The sequence below is a fragment of the Glandiceps talaboti genome, chromosome 4 (assembly GCF_964340395.1).
Source record: "Glandiceps talaboti chromosome 4, keGlaTala1.1, whole genome shotgun sequence".
NCBI classification, from domain to species: Eukaryota; Metazoa; Hemichordata; class Enteropneusta; family Spengelidae; genus Glandiceps; species Glandiceps talaboti.
In genome coordinates, this window is record NC_135552.1 from 10,111,768 (window position 1) to 10,133,829 (window position 22,062).

The window sequence follows — 22,062 nt, forward strand, 5'->3', positions numbered from 1 at the left end:
TCGGTCAAGGCATCTCCAAGAAACGGCCCTGGACGGACGACGGAACCCAATCCATAAGTCACTGTCCCGGACTTTGTCCGACGGGGACTAACAAACATTATAATTTGATCACCATTCCTGATTGTTTTATTTGAAGGTACTCGGCTCTTAGGAGTTATGAATATCCATGCTCTGACTCCCATGAGACAATGCATGTCCATTACAAGGCCCTCCACTGAACAGGGAGTGGGGGAACCTGGGTCATTTATTGTGAATACTGTACATATGTTGTAAAAAATCGTCCCATGACTTTCCAGAACCAAATGTTTAGGAAAATGCCTTTATTTCCTGACTGACTGACTGACTTCAATTCCCTTCTCTCTTAACATTACCATGCAAAACAAACAAATTAGACTGCTGGTAAATATCAAAATCTTTAATATTAAAGTTTATTCAGAATAGTGTTCAATAAGAAGGTACATATTCAGATGATATGACTTCTAACAAAAAGCCTGGGTGGAAACCTTCAAGAAGTCATCACAAAGACTGTAGCCTAATTTAAACTTTGCCCCGGTAATGTGGCTATGTTTAGCAGTTCGTTTACTGTACATTTCATCAGGTGATGGTTTTATGAATGAGGAAACAAGCACTTTATGTAAAGGTTGGACTAAAGGAACTACCATTTCATTATTGGTGGACAGCTAAAGGCCTGAAGAAGTTAACTTTTAGTTCGGAAATTGTTAATTTACTTTATAAATTTGTCGGTGTCTGGAAAATTGCAAGAAAAATTCAAAGTGTTGGCTCTTGAATTCGGATGATATGACTTCTAACAAAAAGCCTGGGTGGAAACCTTCAAGAAGTCATCACAAAGTGTAAGCCTGATAACTTTACCAAGTATGTATGTGCACTTCAAAATCTGATGTACGAATACTGCTTGATATCATTATTTCCTGCTTATTTCCGTCATATATTGTTTTTGATTTGTTGTTCCGGGAGCAACCAAACACAACAACATGTATACTGTAATACAATGGACAACTCAAGCAAAAAAAAAATGTAGAAATGCTACTAGTGAATAAATAGCTGTCCAGAACATTGGATTTTAATCAGACTGGGGCACTTCATGAGTTCAATCTACCAATGTTTTTTAAAGTTAGTTGCATAAACAATTGAAATATTAACAGATCTTGTTGCCCAAATGCAATAAATAAGATAAATTAAAGTCTTTTGATAAAAATAACAATTCCATTCAGTCAATGAAAAATAACACCACTAAAACCCAAAAATACAAAACCAAAACCTTTGAAATGATATGAAAATATCCCTAAAAAATTCTCTCTTGCATTACACTTGCAATTCATGACTTACCCCCTTCCACTGATATGCTTGCTTGGTACATTATTAAAGCCTGTCCAATCAGCTGAACAGAGTAAACGGCTGGATTCAAGTTCAAAGTCACGTTACCCTTATTTTCTCCTCTTTCAGACTATTTACAGTACATGTACACAAAAACATTTTGAAGACACAAAAAAAACTCTTACAAGGTTCAAGAGCTTCATAATGGCTCTAATCCGCGCCCAAATTAATACTAACACTAGCACCACTAAATTTGATCAATTGAATTGTACAGAATACCGCAACCAAAACGATGAACTTGTACTTGTACATTCTACATTGTTGCATTACAGGATAGGTTATATTTCCTATATCACATACATGTACCTTACGCTTGCCATCCTGTGGCCCTTCTCAAAATAAGACAATGAGTAGCTATTGTATTCATAACATCAGCAGCTAGCTGGCGCATTAACTTTGGTAATGTTCACCCATCTCCAGTAATGAGAAACATGGGAGAATCAGCATGGGATAGCTCTTACTATTCTGTAATTACTTAGGATGTGCTATTTTAGCACAATTCGCTCTGACCCTCAAAAATGTAAATAGGAGAAGTAAAGTCCTAGTATTTGTGACAATATTTTATACTTGGTGCATCAAGTGTTTAGGTTGCATGTGATTTTCCATGTGAAGAGCCAGGTCTATGGAATCAGAGAGCCAGGTCTATGGAATCAGAGAGCCAGGTCTATGGATCAGATCAGTCTGCTACAATGATATATTTGTAAGGTTTGATTGAAAGCATAAACAATCTGTGACATGGACTGCAGAGTCTTGCACTGGCCTTTGTGTTTGGAAGATAAGTGTATTTCATTAAATTGGGACTGGTGCACAAATGATACAAAGGAAATAGTGCTACAAATGACCTATTATACAACATATCGTCTTTTTTTTTCTATTCAGTAGCTAGTTATTTCATTGTGACTTCACCAGGGTCTTTGAACGCTATGGTTTATATTGCTAATCTGAAATTGAAGCTACTGATGAGTAAAGCATGCATAACACAATATTTAGTGCAATGTGGAGCATCAACATTTTAACATAGTGACAAAGGTCTCATTTTCAAATTGGTAAGACTGGGTCTGTGAACTTAGAAGTTAACAGTAAAATTTTGACTTTATTTGAACCACTTTCTCAAAATATTTCCCTTCATTAAAATTGGTGTCAGTTGTATATGAAAATCTGGGCTTGTGCGATGTTCCCAGTGAGAACAATTTTGCACTGGTTGAAGCTAGCAACAGAGTATTTATTTAACTGGCCATATACTGTAATGTCCCAAATCTCTTTCTCAATTTGCTGAAGTTCCTAAAAAGTGGTTTAGGTAAATGTTTATTGTTTGCCAAATGTACTAGTTTTACCAGTCTCTGTATTACAACTTACCGCTTTGTGCAAAGCAGTCTACGCAACATCATTGAATATTATTGAACCTGTCATCATTTTTTTCCCTTTGTGACCATTTTCGTTTACTGGAAGCATCACTGAAAATACATGTAACATGTATAAATTACGAGTATTTGGGTACAGACAATGTAACACATATAGGCGTGGCTTATTTGGTGAAGACACTATTTTGAATAATGACTTGGACATGGGGTTTGTACGAGATAAGACCAACTGTTTCTGGTATTGAAAGTGTTGTGTCTGTTATATAACCCTAATTAATTGGTACTTCCGTGAAATCATGTTGCACTTAAACTCGCATAATTACTACCGGACTCATAAACAGGCACCCAAGCTCTAACTGAGCGGTGCTTTTAAATAGAAAAAAAAATTGATGGTTGGTACGATTCTAATGATTTTGAAAAGACTGTACTTAGCATGAAACTATGATCTCAGCTGTAATATCACTACACTGCACTACCAATAAGGTAGCATCCTGCTTAGATCTAGATTAATGTTTTTTGTGAAGGGTTATATATGTAAGCATGTAAAATCTACCTGAGTTCTTTGTCTATTTCACTGAGCTTCTTAACCAAAATCATGGTGTGGAAATCTACACAAGTTTTACCAGACTTCCCTTCTCTTTTACAAGGGTTCCCTTAGCTAAAAACACTAGATTGTAAGTAGCTGCTACAAAAATGCACTCTTGAAATCCCATCTCAATATTATGCAGCATTTTTAGCTGGACTCATCAATTCTTAATCAAATTGATACATTTCATGCAAATCATTTGAATTTTAATCAAGACAAAGAGTTTTCCGTTTTTTTTAAAAAGAAAGAAAAAAAGAGTAAATCTCATGCAGATGGCAAGTTTAATTACTCACCATATGCTAAAGCTGCTCTACAAAGTAGATGTACAAACATTTAAACCCAGTAGACAAATGCCCTGCCAAAATACATCACTTTTTTTTTTTTTTTACATAGCATTATGTTTTAACAGCTGTCAGAAATGCTGGGAAATTCATGCATACAATAAATAGGAAATCAGTCTGTCATCATATTTCAGTTTCCATTGCACTTCCTGCATTTTATATTTTAAATAAGATTTCAACATGTCTTGATAAAAATTCTGCTACAAGTGTGATTGCACCCATAATGTTAATATTTCTTACGTTCTTTCACTGCATCATTAGAATGCCTTTGGAGCTTGATGAATTCCATGGACAAGAATCTGTTTTGTCTTTTTCCCCAAGATGATGAAATTTCCAAGACTGTCATATCTTGGAGTAAGGTCACTGGAATCGTAAGAAAGTCTGTCCTTCAGAGGTTTGCTGCCCAATGAATTGGCAACGAGTTCTTTTCCTGCTAAACGTTTCCGAGGATTTTGCTAGTTTTAGCTTTGTGTTGGTTTACTATGGCAGTGTGATTGTGGAGTGTTTTCAGCCTGAGTTATTGTCCCTGTTGGAGAACATACAAAGCTACTGCTGCTAGTTGAAAGACTGGCCATATCGTTAGGATTTTGTATAAAAAATCCCTGATTTCCAACTCCTGGACTCGTCACATGAAGGGATGTAGTCTTTATGCCAGCTACTGGGCTCACACACACATTGCCCATCGCTTGGTTTTGTGGACTGACAATGTGAAGATTTTGAACGGTTGGTGACTGGGGTATAGGTATGGGTATTGGAATTGTAATTGTCTTTGGTTCCATATTTTGAGTGGTATTGACAACAGATGAGACAGTACTGCTGCCAGGAATAGTCAGTGTAAGTGGTTTATTGTTTAATGTCTTTGGTTTTTGTCCTTGTGTTAACACACTAGATGCAGCAGGCAAAAAGGAAATACTTGGTACTTTATTAACAGAGACATTACTAGTAACTGACTGTGCTTGTAATGGTGCATTTCCATTCACAATTTGGACTACAGAGGGAGCACTGGCAGTACTGCTAAGTGTGACCATTGAGGGCGTTAGTGTAGAGACCACAGGTGTTACACTGGTAGCTGGTATACCCGCCGTTGACTTGATTTGTGCCAAAGTTTGGTTTTGTCTCAATATCGGTATTGTCTGTGGACTGATTGTAGAAGCAGTATGTGATGCCTGGCTAGTGATGGACTGCTGGAGTAATTGTGAACTGATAGTTTTTGACACTGAGGGCTTCACATTGGCCAATGAAGTTTGGTAAGATTGCATGGGCTTTATTCCTGTAGCAGTAACCACTGAACTGCCACTCAATGTGCTTGTAACATTTTGAGGGGTCACACTGATTTGTTCTTGGACAGTTGGTTTTTGTAGTGTTGGCACGATTGGTTGCTTCCCTGTAGGTAGCTGCAGTATCTTGAGATTTGACTGACTCAAGGTGGCAAGGTTGTGTGCAGATCCAGACCCTGTGCTGCTAATTAAATACACCGATTTACCAGGTGATGCAGTAGATGCGATGATTTGTTGTAAAGGCATATTAGTTACAACATTACTGGTGACTGGCTGTCCTGGTAAACTAGCTACTGATCTTTGCGTGCTTGTTGGCAACTTAACAATGCCGGATGGAATGGTGATAGTGTTAGCACTGGGTGACAACATACCAATGCCTGCCGTTGCTTTTCCAGGTGTTGTCGGTGTTGTGTTAATAATTAGACTTTGTTCTGGAGCTTTACTGTGCCTTGGTGGACTGACAACCACTGCTGTACTAGTAGCTGCCGGTTGAGATGAAGCAGGTGCAAGTAGTAACTGTGATTGCTGGATCTGACTGGTACCTGGGCTGACTTGTGATACACTACTTCTCTGTGGACTCTGACCTGTTGAAGTTTGTGAAGTCAACATAATTTTCTGTGGTTGAGCCATTTTGTTCCCTGTCAAGATGATGTTGTTTGGAAGAACTAATTTACCTCCACACTGAGCAAGTAATTTAGGATCTATTCCAGTAATTGTGACCATTTTGTTTCCAATCATGCCTGTAACTTTTGTGCCACTCGCTGTGGTACCGGTAGTAGTTGTTTGTATAATTGGAGATTGGGGAGTCGCAATTGATGACATTGGTACTGTCTGGATTTGAGGTGAGGCCAGAGATACTTGTGTCGATGGTAACTGTTGCGTTGGTTTTTGGATCTCTGGTGATAGCTTGATTTGTTGAGTTTGCTGTTTGGCTGGCACTGGACTTACTACCTGTTTCTGTTCTTTTGTTATTGTGACTGTCGGCTGTACAGTTTGGGTAATTTTCCTCTGTGTAACTACTGCTGGTGTGCTGGTTTTCGGAACTTGCTGAACTTGCACTGCACCTGTTTGAGGTTTGACATAGTACACCAAATTAGTTGACTGCTGTTGTTGTTGTTGTTGTTGTTGTTGTTGTGGTTGCTGCTGCTGCTGCTGCTGTTGCTGTTGCTGAAGCTGTTGTTGTGGTGGTTGCTTGGTGCTGGTTTGTTGCTGATTGATGATTATTTGCTGTTTTGGTTGTTGTTTTAGCTGTTGCTGGGGTTGTGCGAGGCCTTGTATTCGTATACCCTGTTGTAAAAGTGATGCATAAGGAATGAGTTTACCACCTATCAGCACATACTGTGGAGACTGAGTTAAGGTTGAAACTTTCTGCGAAGATATCTGCTGACCTGGCTGTACTTGTTGGGTAGACACCTGTTGCTGTTGTTGTTGTTTACCAATTACTGCTGTAACTATGGGTGTTGCTGCAGCAACAGGAATTGCTGATGCACTGGTAGAAGCTGCAGATGGAGATACAGTAATGACTGATCCTATATTGCCAACTTTAGTAGCTCCTGTAGATTTGATAATGCTAGTATTTCCAATCAAACTTGACGAGTTTGTTAAAAGATTGGATGTTGTAGCAAGTTGGGTGTTTAGTTGCAATTGTTGAGTCGGTAGCATCTGTAACAGCTGTTCCCTCCCTTGCTGCTGTTGATTAGTAGTGGTGTTTTGCGACTGTTGCTGTTGGGATTGTGCCAATACTTGCTGCTTTTGTTGATTCACTCGTTGACTTGTTTGCTGCAGTTTCAGTTTCTGCTGGGCCATGGTTACTTGTTGATTCTTCAGTTGATCTTGCAGTAACTGAAGATGTATAAGTTGTTTCTGCTGAGAGGTCAGTTGTGGTGACTGCAATAGCTTCATAAGTTGATCTCTAGCGACAGGATTGGCTTGCGGTTTGTCTGTTTTGGTGTCTAACACCAAGTTATGCAGAGATTTTACAGGACTAAGGGTACTTTGTTGTTTCTGGGGTGATGACCCATCAGAGCTCGATGCCTGACTTGTGGGAAGACTTGCGGTACCAAGCTGGGGAGATGATTTCAATTGATCATGCTCTCCCTGATCTTGCTGTAGTTGCTTTTGCATCCTCTGTATCTGTAACTGTTGTGCCACAGTAGGTGCATTAAGCGTGACAGTTGCTGTGTTTCCTGCTTTCGTCACCACTTGTTTTGTGGGTGAGAATGATGAATTGGATATAGGCAGAGTGGACATAACAATCCCTGAATTAACCTGTGTCACTTTTGTTGCTGTGACTGGTTGGTTGGCAGTGGCACTAACCACTGGTAGACCTTGCAGTAATTGACTTGCAATACTAGATCCCGTAGTAGTTACAGCCTGTGCATGTGTGCTTGATGTGGACTGTAGTGACAAAGGCCTGGTAGCACTGACTGGTGCAACAGAAATGGTTCTTGTGGCAAGAGTAACTTGTGTAGTGTAGGATGCAGCAGGTGCTGTTATAGTGGACTGTAGTGTAGTTATTGGCACTTGAGGTCCTGGTCCAGCAGTTCTTGATACTGTTATTCCTGGCTGAGCTCTTAGCAAAGCAATCAAGGATGTCAGACTCATCTGTGTTCCAAGGGAAGTAGTTGGCAGAGTTATAGTTGTGGTTCCGCTAGCAAGGGCTGTAGATATTGCACTCAGTAGAGCAGCTTTAGCCTGTTCCTGTTCTTGTTTCTTCTTTTCTCTTGCTCTAGCAGCTCGGATTCTCCTCTTTTCTCTCTCTTTATTTAGTCTGGCTTGCCTTCTTGTTGTGGGTCGACCATCACCTATTGCACCATTGACTATACCTTCTACTACAAGACTATTGTCATCTGTTTTCATGGCAATACCGGGAACTTCATTGTTCACTGTGGCAGTATTTTCAGCCTTTTCTTCTTCTGGAGCATCACTTGAATCCTCATCACTATCATCAGAACTGTCTTCATCACTACTATCCTCACTAGATGATTCTTCACTGGCCCAAACATCTTCCACTGTCTGCAAAGGGTAAGATGAACAAATAAATTATGAGTTTCATAGGCCACTCCTTTCAAAGCATACAATGTATGTTGACACTAATATGTATACGTTGACAGTAATAAGTACATGTATTAGCAAAACAAGTTGTCAACAGTTAGTTAGGGAACTGTGTAATTTCAAAAAATTCCAAATCTCCTTTAGATATGCATGTAGTCAAGTATACAAGGAACACTGCCATATGAAAGCTAACTAGTACTAGTAATGCAGATGAAGAAAGACAATGCAAGTCAATCTCAGAATATGCCTTTGAATACTGTACTGTACACACAATGATAAACTTCAAAGGTTAATTTTCAAGTTTTATTCTTCATCTTTACATGCATTTTGTATTCTTTTAAAGTCACACAACACTTATTAACCATTTCACATAAATCATGAAATATGAGTCATAATTCAAAGAGAGTGAAAGAAACTACTTCCATATAAATGAGAGATAAATAAGTAAAGAAACCAACTAATCACTACATATAAACTGATCAGTGCACTGGAAATACATTTTTTAGTGTTTTACCTCAGATGGTGGAGGTTGGTTTCTGAAGTCGTCCCATTCTTTCTTCAGTTTCATCCTATTTCTGCTGACAGCTTTCTCTATCCTTGCTTCCCAAGGCTCAAGTTCAGCTAGTAAGTTACACAGCACTTGATATAGTTCCACTACACATCTCTTTCTTGCAGGTGGTTTCTCTATCTGTTGGACGACACAGATTTAAGATTAGAAGACTTGGGACTTTGTATAGCACTCAAATATGATAACCATGCTGTTGGAAAGCAGTGCTTTTGTTCAGGATAGCATGTTAATCTATCGCAGTTCCTCAGTCATAATACCGGGATTCCCCACCAAAATTATGATACAAAAGTATGCAATTTATGCAAATTTAACCAGATTAAAGTGACTATATGGATAATGATTTGGTATTTATTTCAGATTTTTAATTTACAAAATAATTTTATCATGGCTTCCTACTTGAATATGAAACATTATAAAAATTTTTTAACTTGCAACAAATGTATAATTTCTGAAACTGAAGCAAATACTCATTCAATTTCATATATTCTGACTTATCACATTATCAACATGATCTATTCATGATGATCATCTTCTGAAACAAGCCCAGGGGTAAGTAACAAATATAAGTCTAGAGCACGATCGATATAGTGACAAGTACAAATATAAAAGTTGCGGGAAAATTCTACATAGTACCTGGTACAAGTCGTTTAGTTACAAGCAAAGTCTATATTGCAAAGAACACAAAGTCCTGATTTTCCCACCGTCCACTGTGTATTCAACATGGCGGCAAGTAAGATCGACAATCCTGATGGTAAGAATCAGTCGATTTCTACTACTAAAAATCGAAAATACGCATTCCTATAGCGTGCGTTCTGGGAAGAATTGGTTGGAAGAACAACAGGGAAAATTTCATTGATTGATTCCACCGTTTGTTGGAGGAGTTAGCGAAAAACTTTTTCTACCGACGGATGTCCTATTCTAAAACACACGTCCCTATACATGACATTCACAAACCATTAGCGGTCCAAGTGCAACAAACCTGCGGGCTTGCCTGGCGAAAACGGGTGTCATAAAAGTTGTTTGCATCTCTAAAGCTGTTTGTAGCGTTACTTATAATAGCCTAATAAATTGATAACAACTGATATAAGAAGGAGATAAGGTTTGCCTCAATTGCAGTCCATGCAGACGGCCGAATAGAGGTTTTACAGCTGTTTACTTGTGTTATGTAAGAGCCCATCATCACATGTGTAAATATTAGTACTCATTGATAACATGTAAACTTGCTTGGCTAATGGCTTGTCCCAGTAATGATGAATGCATGTACATACGTATATTGAACCACTGATCTTCTATCAGCGTACTGTGGGGTTTGTTAGCTGGCTGGCTGTAAATATTGTGTGCATTACTTTTTACATAGAATTTGCAGGCAACATATGGGTTTGTTATTCTGTCTACATAAAATATAGTACTACTGTCAATATTGTACATGCATTCGTATATGGACGTGTGTTTAGAATAGGACATCCGTTGGTAGAAAAAGTTTTTCGCTAACTCCTCCCACAATCGGTGGAATGTCCGAATCGATCAATGAAATTTTCCCTGTTGTTCCTCCAACCAATTCTTCCCAGAACGCACGCTATAGGAATACATATTTTCGATTTTTAGTAGTAGAAATCGACTGATTCTTACCATCAGGATTGTCGATCTTACTTGCCGCCATGTTGAATACGCAATGGACGGTGGGAAAATCAGGACTTTGTGTTCTTTGCAATATAGACTTTGCTTGTAACTAAACGACTTGTACCAGGTACTATGTAGAATTTTCCCGCAACTTTTATATTTGTACTTGTCACTATATTGATCGTGCTCTAGACTAATATTTGTTACCTACCCCTGAAGCCATTTCTTGGTTATTATCAAAATGCTTGGCACAACAATCTCTTCAATAATAAACAAAAGAACATTACATGTCAAATTTCTTGGACACTTGTCACAAATTACGAACACATCTGTAACTATCAATTTCATTGCATGTTTCATTTACATGTAGTATCAAAGTTGAAAACCAATAAGTGCAAAAGGAAACAAAATATGTGCATTGATTAACAGAAGTTTACCTTTTTCTTTTTGCCTCTTCCAGTTTGAAGTGTTTCTGGTTCAGGTTCCGGTTCAGCAAATTTAGCGACGAATTCTTTTAATGAATCTAAGCCATCAACAACTAACTCAAATGGACCAATTTCAGGTAATAATAATTCTTCCTGTTCCTCCTCCTCTTCTTTTTCAGCTTCTGGTTTGGTCTCACCATCTCCGTCTTCTGGTTTGGTCTCACCATCCCCATCTGGTTTGGTCTCAGCATTTGCCTCTACTTTTTCATCAGCATCAATTTTTTCCTTACTTTCAGATTCTTTACTTCCTTCCTTTTCACATTCTTTCATTTTATCTTCATTTTCACACAGTTCAGTATTTTTCACCTTATCAGTTTCAGTCTTGCACATGTCTGTAAATGTTTTCTTGTCATCAACATCTGTTTCACATTCTTGTTTTGCACTGTCATTTTCAATAGTTTTTTTTTCATCTTTCACACAATTGGCAAGACTTTCTTCTGTTTTGACAGTTTCTATTTTTATGATATCCTCTTTCTTTTCACTTTTAACTTCAGTATGACAGTCCTTTAGTTCACCAATTTCCTTGCACTCCTTTGAATCATACATACTTTCTTCCTTCACATCTTTATTTTCTTCACCTGCTTCCTGTTTGACATCATCACACACAACTTTGCCATCACGTTCCACTTCACAATTTTTATCAACTACTTCTTTATTTCCTACATTCTCATCGTCTCCCTTGTCATCTTTATTCATCTCCTTCTCATCACTATTGTCTATTTCAGAAACTTCCATGTCACTTATCTTGTCACCATTTCCTTCAGTTTCATCTTTCCCACTCATTCTATCATCATCATCACCATCATCATCATTATTCCTTTCAGGACTCTCACAGCCTACGTTATCACCCTCACTGTTTGCAGACTCATCTATATGTTTGGTCTTGGTCTTTTTCCGTTTCTTTTTACCTTTTTGTTTCTTGTGCCTTTTTTTGTGTTTAGCACTTTTACTTGGTAGATTACTCGTATCTTGATATTCCTGTGTTTCTTCATTTGACTGGCAGTTTGGTCCATTAATTGTATGATCTGTATCATCTGGCTGCTTGGACTCTTCTTCTGCTGCTTGCTTCTTTTTCTTGGAGTCCTTCTTTTCTTCCCTTTCTGAGGTAGTGCTTTCATAATCCATCATCTCAAACCCTTGATGCACAGGTTTAATGACAGGGATAATTCTCTGAAAAAAGACAAAGTCATATTCAAAATTTCAGAACAGTTAACAAAATAATGCGCACAATATGACATACATAGGTGCATGTATACACATGTACTAGTGGTATTTGCATTGTATTATGATGCATATTACACATTACTGCATAAACACTCAGTTACATTTTCACAAACTTTGCTTTTTTGATATTACAGCACACATGATATTAACAGAACCCCTTCACTCATTAAAGTACTGTTGCTGTCAAAGACAAATATCCCTGAGTGTGACACGCTGACCGTCATGCACAATGGAGTGGCATTATAGCTGATAACTCAACAGAAACTGTTATATGCTGCTACAGGATAAAATGAGCTCAGTCACTAAATGTTTGAGTTTTTTATGTGTCAATGCATGCATCTCTGGACCTATGTCCATGTCTCCAGTCCTTCTTTTTGAAACTCTATTCACCCTCCATAACTTGTAGCATATAGTATTCTTACCTGTCGTAGTCTACTTGGTCTTTCCCTAACAACAGGTGTTACTGGTTTAGGGGTCCTTTTCCTTCTCACTTTGTGACTTTTCTCTTCTTGAACCGGTACTTCTTTCTGCAAGGGTGACAAGATCAGAGAAGGGTACATGATGTGATCCTGAAACTATAATAATCTGTATGGACAACATTTGGCTTCAGCAAACCAAGGTTGTTTGGTGGGTGGATACAGTCAAGTTTGACCAATATGTGTACCTTATACAATATTAACTTTATGAAAACAATAACACATTATCTTGACTTATTAGCCCTAATGAAATGTACACTTTTCAGTTTTCAATGGTACTCAATTGCCTCTGATATCAGAAAATGTACACAATCTAGTATGTTTATGAAATGTGCACAATACAGTGTTCATTGAAACTTAGTCATCAAAGTGTGTCTGATATCATGAAATGTACAGTGTTCATTGTAATTTAGTCATCAGAGTGTGTCTGATATCATGAAATGTACAGTGTTCATTGTAACTTAGTCATGAATGTATGTCTCACATCATGAAATATTCACACAACCTAGTAATCAAAGTGTCTGATATCATGAAATGTACACAACCAGTGTTCACTGAAACTCAGTGATCAAAGTGTGTCTCATATTATGAAACTGGCTACCTCAGTGACAATGAATAGTAATGGATACGATAGGATATAATTCTAAAGATTTATGACCACCCTAGACTTTATGGCTATCACTAACCTTCCTTTTCCTGCCTCTCTTTTTCTTTTCTTTTTCCTCTTTCTTCTTTCTTTTCCCTCTGGGAGGTTTAGCAAATGGGTCTGGAATAGGGGCCTGTCTGTAAATCCGAACGTCGGCACCACAGAAGTGAGGGAAATGAATGTATGTGTTACCTTCCTCATCATGACCCAGTGTTATTGCATGAAGTTCACTTAGTGGTAAAGAATTGATGCACTCCCTTATTGCTTGGTGGTTATCCTGTCAACAGAAAGGAGATTAACAGTGATAAAGTCGCACAGCACAGATTACAAGCCTGACCTTATAACCCTTCAACTATCATGACACAGTGTAACTTAGTCCGATAAACCAAAGCATATACTTGCAAGGTATGGGTCTGACTATCTATAACTTGAGAAAGATTTGACCAGTGGTAAAAATATTCTGTGTTGTAGGAGGTATTAAATGTATGCCTGTGAAATAAATGTCTGTACATACCGTAATATGACATAACCCCATGACATGCAAGTGCAAGAGTGGCATATTTGGGATATCTGTATAACTGCTTGCAGCGTTCTCTGCGGCAATACTTTCATGAGTATAATGAGTGAAATAGAAGCAGAAAACACTGCAAGCATGAGTGCAAATACCCCTGAGTACCCACACTGGCACATGCGCAGCATGGGTTTCTGTAATTATTACATATGTTTTCCGAAACAACAAATTTCCATAAAAATGACACTATGCAATAATACACTTTTATGCAGAACGAATAATCCCATCCTCAGTTGCATGCTGGTTCAAATACCACTAGCATGCATGTACGTCTGTGCAAATAATCTCTGGTACATACAGCTATAATAATGTAGTTTACTTACCACTAAAGTTTCTATAAGGCTTTTTATAATCCATACTTTCTGGTACAAGGTCAATTCATGAAAACTTTGCTTATCTAGTTTGAACCTTTTGCCAAGCACTTTGAAAAAAGTGGCATCAATTCCAAGCTGTGCGGCAGCCTACAGAAACATAGGAATGCAAAAAATAGATTACATTACAATGCATGTAGGATAACAAGAATATGCCATGGCATACAAGTACAATAAGATGTCATATATATCATATCCTCTTTTTTTGTCTCAAACAAAAAGTCACAACACTGCAATACCATATAAAATATTATGACTGATTTGCTTACTAAGTCTTTAGTACATTTCCGCTAGATTGCTACTGTAGTACTCTATGTAATAATCTACACTACAGATTACCACAATACCATCAACAACTAGTATTTTACAGTCTATACTGTATATACTCAAGTATTTTTGGATTATTTGGTCAAACTTTGTTGTGGATACCACAGACCCTACAGACTTCATTTTCAGTATTCTATGAAATTTTTATTCAAGCAGTCAGTGAACAATCAATAGTTATGATCTTAAGTATGTATTACCATCAGTGAAAAGATCATGAATATGGATTGTTCAACCACTGCATAAACATTTCTGCTGACTCCCACTATGACTATGAGGCAATGTGGCTAACAGCAAAGATCCTCAAATTGGGGACAACTTCACCTAGCTGTTTCTCTACAATCACTTGGAATGTCTTTGATGTAAAACCATGAAATGACTCGCCAGAAGCCAAAATTAATGAAAATGCCTTTAGTTGCTGAAGTGACATTCCCCTTTTAAAGCAACACTGACAGTCCTTTTGTGATACACATTCACTGCTTCACACACCATATATTCTAAATTTTTGACGACATTTTGGTAACAGTACAGTACCTGAATAGTATTACCAGACTTCTGCTCTACCACCTTATACCATTGTCTTACTCTCTCTCGTAGCTTAATTGCCCAGATACCATAAGGCATTGGTGGTTTCTTATTCAAGCTGGAACAGAAGGAAAATGAAAAAATTCAAACCACACACAAAATCCAATAAAACAATGACTAATGAAAATTGCATACTGAAAACACCTGGGTAAACTATAAATCATGACTTTCTAATTGCATAATGAAGAATTGACTCTTTAACTTTTTACAACAGCAGCAATCGAGGTTTCGGCTTACTAGAGTCAGACACGAACCAAAACTACTGATGCGACATGACATTGATATAAGCTATTGAATGGATGTTGGTTTAATTTTACTCTCAAAAGGGTGGCATTTCTGATAGCTAGTTTTTCTCAGGTAGCCACACATATCTTGACTATAGGATGATTATACACAAGAGACACCATTGTTGTCACCCCTTTGTGTTATCTATTACATCAAAGAGTAGTTCAGTTTGTGTCTAACTTAGTAAGTCAAAACTTAAATAAGTCACAAGTTTGCTTGCTGTTGTAGTATGCTATTACTGAAGGAGTTTACTGAAAATGGGAATGGTTCATACACAGCAGAGCTTTACATTATACTTTTTGGATTTCCTAGTAATATGAAGAATTCAAACAATGAAACCCTAAAATTTCAAAGTAGGACCACCCCCACCCCCACCTCTGTAAAAACCACAAAAGAAGATAAACCTAAAACTACATATATAAATGAAGAATTATACAATGTAACTGCAAGAACTCATAGAAAGATAAACATCACAGAATTACAGAAGACAAATAGGACTGTCTTCCTGAAACTAAAACACAATGCTGTTTAATATTCAGAGCCACATAAAACAATCATCTTGTAGACGTTCAGATTTATGAGAACTGTACTAACCTTAATCTTTGGAACGGTGTACTCAGTAATGATGTAATCACTTTGGCAAATGATGAACTCTCTCTAGGCATCATGAAACCCCTCTCTAACTCATAGAAAGGAATTTCACCTACATTTAACGCACTTTGGCAAATGTACAGAAAGTGACCTACTTGGGGAATCTGTGAAGTGGAAAGAACATTGGGTTAGATGTTAAATGTACTCTTCTTTATAAAATGCCAAATATACAACCTTGGCATGCCTGCTGTAAAAGCATTCAATTCATACTGGCTTGACTTAGTGTTCACTATTTCATCACGTTTCATAGATTTTGATTTTCAGATTTAGTATTGGAAGAAGCCAATATCATGTATCCTAGAATGACAATTTGAGAAGGTTCTATTTTGGAGATTTGTTCATCAGTGAATGATGAATGCATTGACAATACATTCATGATTGATACCTTGCAATGCAAGGACATGATATTCACAACATTCGGATTTCTAATCTTGTTGATGAAGTACATAACATGCTAAACTTCCAGGATCTACACTATCCAACACTTTCAACAGTCCGCAATCAAGCGTTTATACACACATCCTATTTTTTACATGATTTGTGTTTACTCATGAGCAAGTTCATTTCATTGTACATGTATGTGTCACTCCAAAACGTTCCATTTGTCATGGCTGAGACGCATGATAACAGCCTATTGTAGTGCATTCCTGCCAATGCTGATCAGAGACATCAGCAAAAATTTGAGATCCACTTCCAAACATTATTTTGACTGTGTCAGTAGCAACATTCATTTGTAACTAACTGTATCTGTGATGATGGAAAATGGAACCCACAGTGCCTCTCACCACAAATGTCATCAAACTTTATGGATAACATACAAACCTCCCACATTGACTTAAACTGTGATCCAGTTGGTTCTTCAAATAAGCTTGCCTCCCAGTCAATGCTCTCGTGGAATATTCTGGCAATTTCTTCTTTCTTTTCTCTTTCCCTCTGTCTCTTTTCCTCAATTTCCCTGAGCTCTTCTGCTTGTTTAATGTAAGCTATAATTGGAGAGTGCTCACTATTGTCAAGACCGAACAAGGAACGGGTAGCAGATCTCCTTCTCAGGCCTGAAATAAAAATTTAATGACATACATGTACGTAAATTTGAAGGGTGAAACAAATATCAACGAACAGACTTCTTTTTTTTTAATGTCACAAGTTTTTGAAGGATTTTCCTTACATGAGATGAAAACGTACATGAGTCACAACCTATGTCAAAAGTGCCATTTCACCGTGACAACAAAATAATGATAAAACAAGTGATACTTGTCTAAGGCTGTTACATGATATACATTGTATGTACAGTACTAAAAGCTTATGACATTGTCTGTAATGTGATAAGGTGTAAAAAAAAAAAAAAAAAAATTGTGTGGTTCCGATTACATTCAATTTTACAGTAGGTGGGGTAGGTAGATTTTTAATTTAATTTTTTAATTTTTTTTTTTCATATGTGTCTAGTTCAGGTAGTTATGTTTTTCTGTTGTTTTCATATGGTCTCTGTGTTATTGGCTACTTCTCATCAGATGTACACCCATTACAGATTGAAAGAACAGTTTATATTGTCTTTTTTCAGTTGATGTCAGTTTCCACATCCACTATTTCTTGTGAGACTTCACAATTTTCGCGATTTTCTTTACTTTTTTTCTCGAATATGTGAAAAAAAGTTTAGGGTCGGTGTGAAAAACTAGGTGGGGTCGGGTAACCTGAACCACACAACTTTTTTAATTTGGCCTAAGTGGTTATTGAAGTGTTTGTGTATTGAATTCTTATGTCTATAAATCATGGGTAGGATGAGTATTTACCAACCAACACTTTCTATCATTTACTCATTAATTGACAAATACATGTAAAATCTGTACTTGTATGTAGGATTTTAATTTGACACTCCCCAGTTGTGAATATCTTACATTTTTATCCATACTATTGTTTTCAGTAAATCATGAGGCAGAGTTCACCACTCTATCAAAGCCAGAGGACAACCCGATTCATATTCTGTGAAAATTGAGACTATAGTCAAGGTCTATCTTTAAGACTGCATCAGCATGCCAACTTGGTGGGAAACTGACTTGCGGCAATTTCTTGTGGTGTACCAAAATCTAGTGTTCTCGTAACTCACAAGAAAAACCCACTTTTTATCACTTTGATCACTGCAATAATATTTTCCTCATTAGTGAACATACAGTATTGTACTGCGTCATCATCAAACCTTAACATTTGATTTTAAAACTTGTGATATCTTGTTAAGGTGTGTTTATAAATATATTTTTGTATTCTAATATCACTGGTAAGGTTTCAACCATAATGTCAGCTGGATAAAGTTACAATGAATCAGATTTAAGATCAGTAAGTTTTCATTCAAAATGACTGCTATATATTTCTGCTATAGCAACCAAAGTGAAATTAGATAATCAGGCCAAAAAAAAAAAAAAAAAATTTCCTGTCAATATTTAAGTTTTGCAATTGTTTTCCTTGATTTTATTAAAACACACAAATCTTAAATAGCTGGAACTATTTCACCACTATAAATACCTGAAGGTGTATTGTTGGACTCGTCTTCACCATATCTGCCATTGGATGTTAAAAAGTGAGTGGTCTTCTCCCTGATATGTCTGCAAATTAGGAAAGAAAACCAAGAATTATACATGTAAATGTGGTATACCAAAACTATTTAGTATTAGCAATACTTTGTATCAGATCAACATTTAAAGTACTGCATTTAAATATTATTCCCCTCTACTTTCCTTCACTCAGCCAGGGAAATTATGAGTGACACACGGGGCTTTGTCATTACTTGTCGAAGATGAGTCACAAAAACCCTTGTCACAACTATTTCCTGGCTGAATGAAGAGAAATTTTGGAGAATAATATTATTATTATACATGTGCAAGTTCAATATTAGTTATTTAAGCAATAAACCACCCCCTGGGAATGGTATACCACTCGGTTGAGACCAGTGAACAAAATATATGCACGAGCGATAGCGTGTGCATATATTGAGTTTACTGGTCAAAACCGAGTGGTATACCATTCCCAGGGGGTGGTTTATCGCTATTATATTATACCAGTATATTGAAAATATCGGAAACAAGATAAGGCGCAACATTTTCTGGTTTCACTTGCCCCCCCCCCCATCCATGCAAGGACTACAACGTTCTAGACGAACAGTGAACATCAAAATTTGGACGTGTGCCAACTGTGCATTACCGCTCATTTTAGATGCGCTAGTTTGATGTCTAGACCAATCAGATCTCACGATTTGCGCCATCAATATAGTGGTATAATATAATTACTCATATACCACATCAGCACAGACACTGAATCAAATTTGTACATTATACACTTTTCACAGCCTCTCAAATGTGGTCTCTTTATTTCTGTGAAAATGGAGTGTGAATATGTAAGTGTATTGGGAAGTAGACAGCACATACATGTAGATCTCAAGGCATAGTAAAAACACTCAGACTGGTTTACATAGAAAGAACTTCATCAGGTCAGTAATACCATCATTTACTTGCATGGAGCATGTAGGATAGGAATCCATTGATACACTGTGATATATTACCAAAAACCTGATTGCATTCTTGACGCTACTTGCATGTTGTATTCTACAAACGGCCACTTATGCAAGCCATCATGCATCAAGTTTTTTTTATCATATTCCTTTCATTTTTCTACTTTTCCTTCTCAAAATTATTCCTATGCACTATGTACAGTGTTTTCACTAAGGTTGGTAACAGAAAGGGAGAAAGGGGGTAAAAATGGCAGTGTTCCCCTATAGACTCTATGGTAATTTTGTTTCGGAACCCAGGTAAAATGACATGGGAACCCAGGTAGATTTTACCTACTTACCACCCTTAGCAAAAACACTGATGTAAAAACTGCAAACCCTACTATGAAAATTGATGTTCAAGTACATTTGTATAATGTATTAGTACTACTCATGTTTGTAGTATTTTCTCTTTTACTTTCCCTCACTACTCATTACTGCATGTTGCTTCATTGGGAAGCATTCGTAAATTGTTCTACGTCAGATTGCAAGATTTTTTCAATCTCAATGTCTTTTTTTCAGTGGCGTGAAGAAGACATGCATGTATTTGCTACGACAGTAAAATAACCCAAGTTTTCTAAAAATGACAAAGAACCTACTAGAACAGGAGAACTGAAAATCAATGAACCCATACTAGCACAGATGATAAATTTCATAATCTTTAACAGCTTATAAGTTATAGTAAATTAATATTACATTTTCTCTTTTTAACATGATTCTCAAAATGGGTTAGGGTTTACTATGCAGAATTTGCAGCATCAGTATTTTTGAATATCTCAGGTAGCTTGCGTGCTTTCAGTTTTAATCTTCTGTCTTGCCTTGCAACATACTTTGAGCTAATAGTTAGTATCAGGGTTCATTCATTTTGATTTTTACCAAAATTCACAAAATTATGAGAGGTTTCATGTCATTTTCTAGGACACAAAGGTTCTTGTATTCAACTCATTTTTCTGGTGCATCTCAATAACTAACAACCATTTGATGTTTTGGCAGTGAAAAATTTACTTATAAGGCAATTTGAATCTTCAACATTTTATTGCAGATCAACCCATAAATTTCATTTTCAAGGAGTTTCCAAGAGTACCATTAAATTTTTTCTCAAGTCATGCTGGGTAGTTTGCATTTCTAGGACATTCCAGGATTGCATGAACCCTGTGTGTACATATCACTTACCTTGATTGTAAATTGAGTTTTTGTTCCAGGATTCGCTCAAGTTTGGTGCCTTGCTTTGATACCCAATGATCCATACTATTATATCTGTAGCAATTTTCAAGCATCAGTCTGAAATCCCTCACAAATTCAGTAACTGAATTATACTCTCTGTTCTCAAACTTTGACTCCACTGAAAAAAAAAGAAAAAGAATTTACAAGTGCTCTGTTTAGTTTAGTTTTTTTGAAAACAAACCCAACAATTTTGATTCAATGAAAGACATTTTTCACAAAAAATTTCCTTAATTAGTTATCATTCATGTGAAAAAAAGTGACAAATGATGATTGCCACATGAGTACTGATGATCAATTAGCATGCTTTCTAATTAACTAAACATATTACATTTCAGAAACTTTTGATCTTGAAGTTTTATATGATAACTTCAACCAACATCAATTCTATGAGCTGTCAGTCACACAAATATAATATCTCTTTCAAAAAAATTCAGACACATAATTTTGAGAGAATGGCTTTTCCTAAATGTCAGGGAATTGGTCAAAATTTACTGGATCCCCCAGGTTAATCAAACTTTGCAGAAGGGGCAATCCCCAATGTTGCTGTAAAGTTTTGCAACCACATTTTCACCAAGTTTTGAGGGATTCATATTGCTTTGTGGATATTGTTAGATAACTTCTTGACAAAATGTCCATCATGACTCAATGACATTTCATGTAATATGCTGAACATGATTCATGACCTTAGTATAACTAAACAAACAATACAGAGCTAGGAGGTCTTGTTTTGAAAAAACGCCGGGGATTCCCTCCGATTTTCGATTTCAAAAAACACGATCCTTTTCTACACGCCTACTCATCAGGCGCCATATACATTCAAAATGGTGCTTGCCAATACATCATTGGCACACTAGGGTCAAAATAACACACCCCACGAAACAAAGTAACCTTACACTTGGAGTTTTACTCACTTTTCCTGAGCCACATGGGTTCCTTGATTCGCTCGTGGTAGTCCCATAAGTTGTACTTCTCAACATCGACTGGGTCTAAAAATGGCCATACAATGGATTTGCTAGTTGACATGATGCTTAGTAAAAGCCGATAACCAGTTTGAAGTTCAGGACTTAGTTCAGGTTTAGGATCCTCAGTTACAGTAGCCATCGTACTTGGTACCTCGATGGCGTCCCAGTGTGGTGTGGGGATGTCCAGATAACTTTCACCGACGTCTAAAGTCGATAATGGTTGAAGACTAATTTCTTTTTCCACCTGATGATGTTCTGGCACAGACATTGTATCTCCGGGAGTCTCCATTGAATAGACAAGTCACATATATGAGCTAGGTAGCCGTAATATATGTCAAAATATCCTCGAGTCTTTCATGTGTTTGTAAATAAAAGTTTTTGACGGGAAGTGACTCTGCTCCACGACGAGTACGAGGGAACTTGAACGAACTTGTGGAAACGATGAAAGACAATGAAAATTCCTCAAAATTTGAGAAAAATATTATAAGCGACAGAATCGCCTCTGAAAATAGAATAAAACTCTA

At 37.0% G+C, this 22,062-nt stretch overlaps 1 protein-coding gene across 1 annotated transcript; it reads right to left on the reverse strand.

The window, feature by feature from the left end:
• Positions 1 to 286: 286 nt before the first annotated feature.
• Positions 287 to 21,827, reverse strand: LOC144434134 (uncharacterized). Its single transcript, XM_078122590.1, has 14 exons — positions 21,488 to 21,827; positions 20,526 to 20,694; positions 18,335 to 18,414; positions 16,643 to 16,872; positions 15,764 to 15,924; positions 14,834 to 14,942; positions 13,928 to 14,065; positions 13,074 to 13,310; positions 12,334 to 12,438; positions 10,640 to 11,857; positions 8,529 to 8,702; positions 7,397 to 7,975; positions 6,129 to 7,357; positions 287 to 6,083 (listed from the first exon to the last, which is right to left on the reverse strand). Exons 1-14 carry the CDS (start codon positions 21,825 to 21,827, stop codon positions 4,145 to 4,147), a joined length of 6,708 nt encoding a protein of 2,235 aa, XP_077978716.1. The 3' UTR covers positions 287 to 4,144.
• Between the last annotated feature and the right edge of the window lie 235 nt (positions 21,828 to 22,062).

What these genes read in the sequence shown, in the direction of transcription:
- LOC144434134 (XM_078122590.1), bottom strand. Translation starts at nt 21,827, where the DNA reads ATGGAGACTCCCGGAGATACAATGTCTGTGCCAGAACATCATCAGGTG. An exon ending in ACACCGTTCCAAAGATTAAG is followed by an intron (nt 14,943 to 15,763) that starts GTTAGTACAGTT and finishes CTTCTGTTCCAG; the next exon opens with CTTGAATAAGAAACCACCAA. An exon ending in GAAGAGGCAAAAAGAAAAAG is followed by an intron (nt 8,703 to 10,639) that starts GTAAACTTCTGT and finishes GTCGTCCAACAG; the next exon opens with ATAGAGAAACCACCTGCAAG.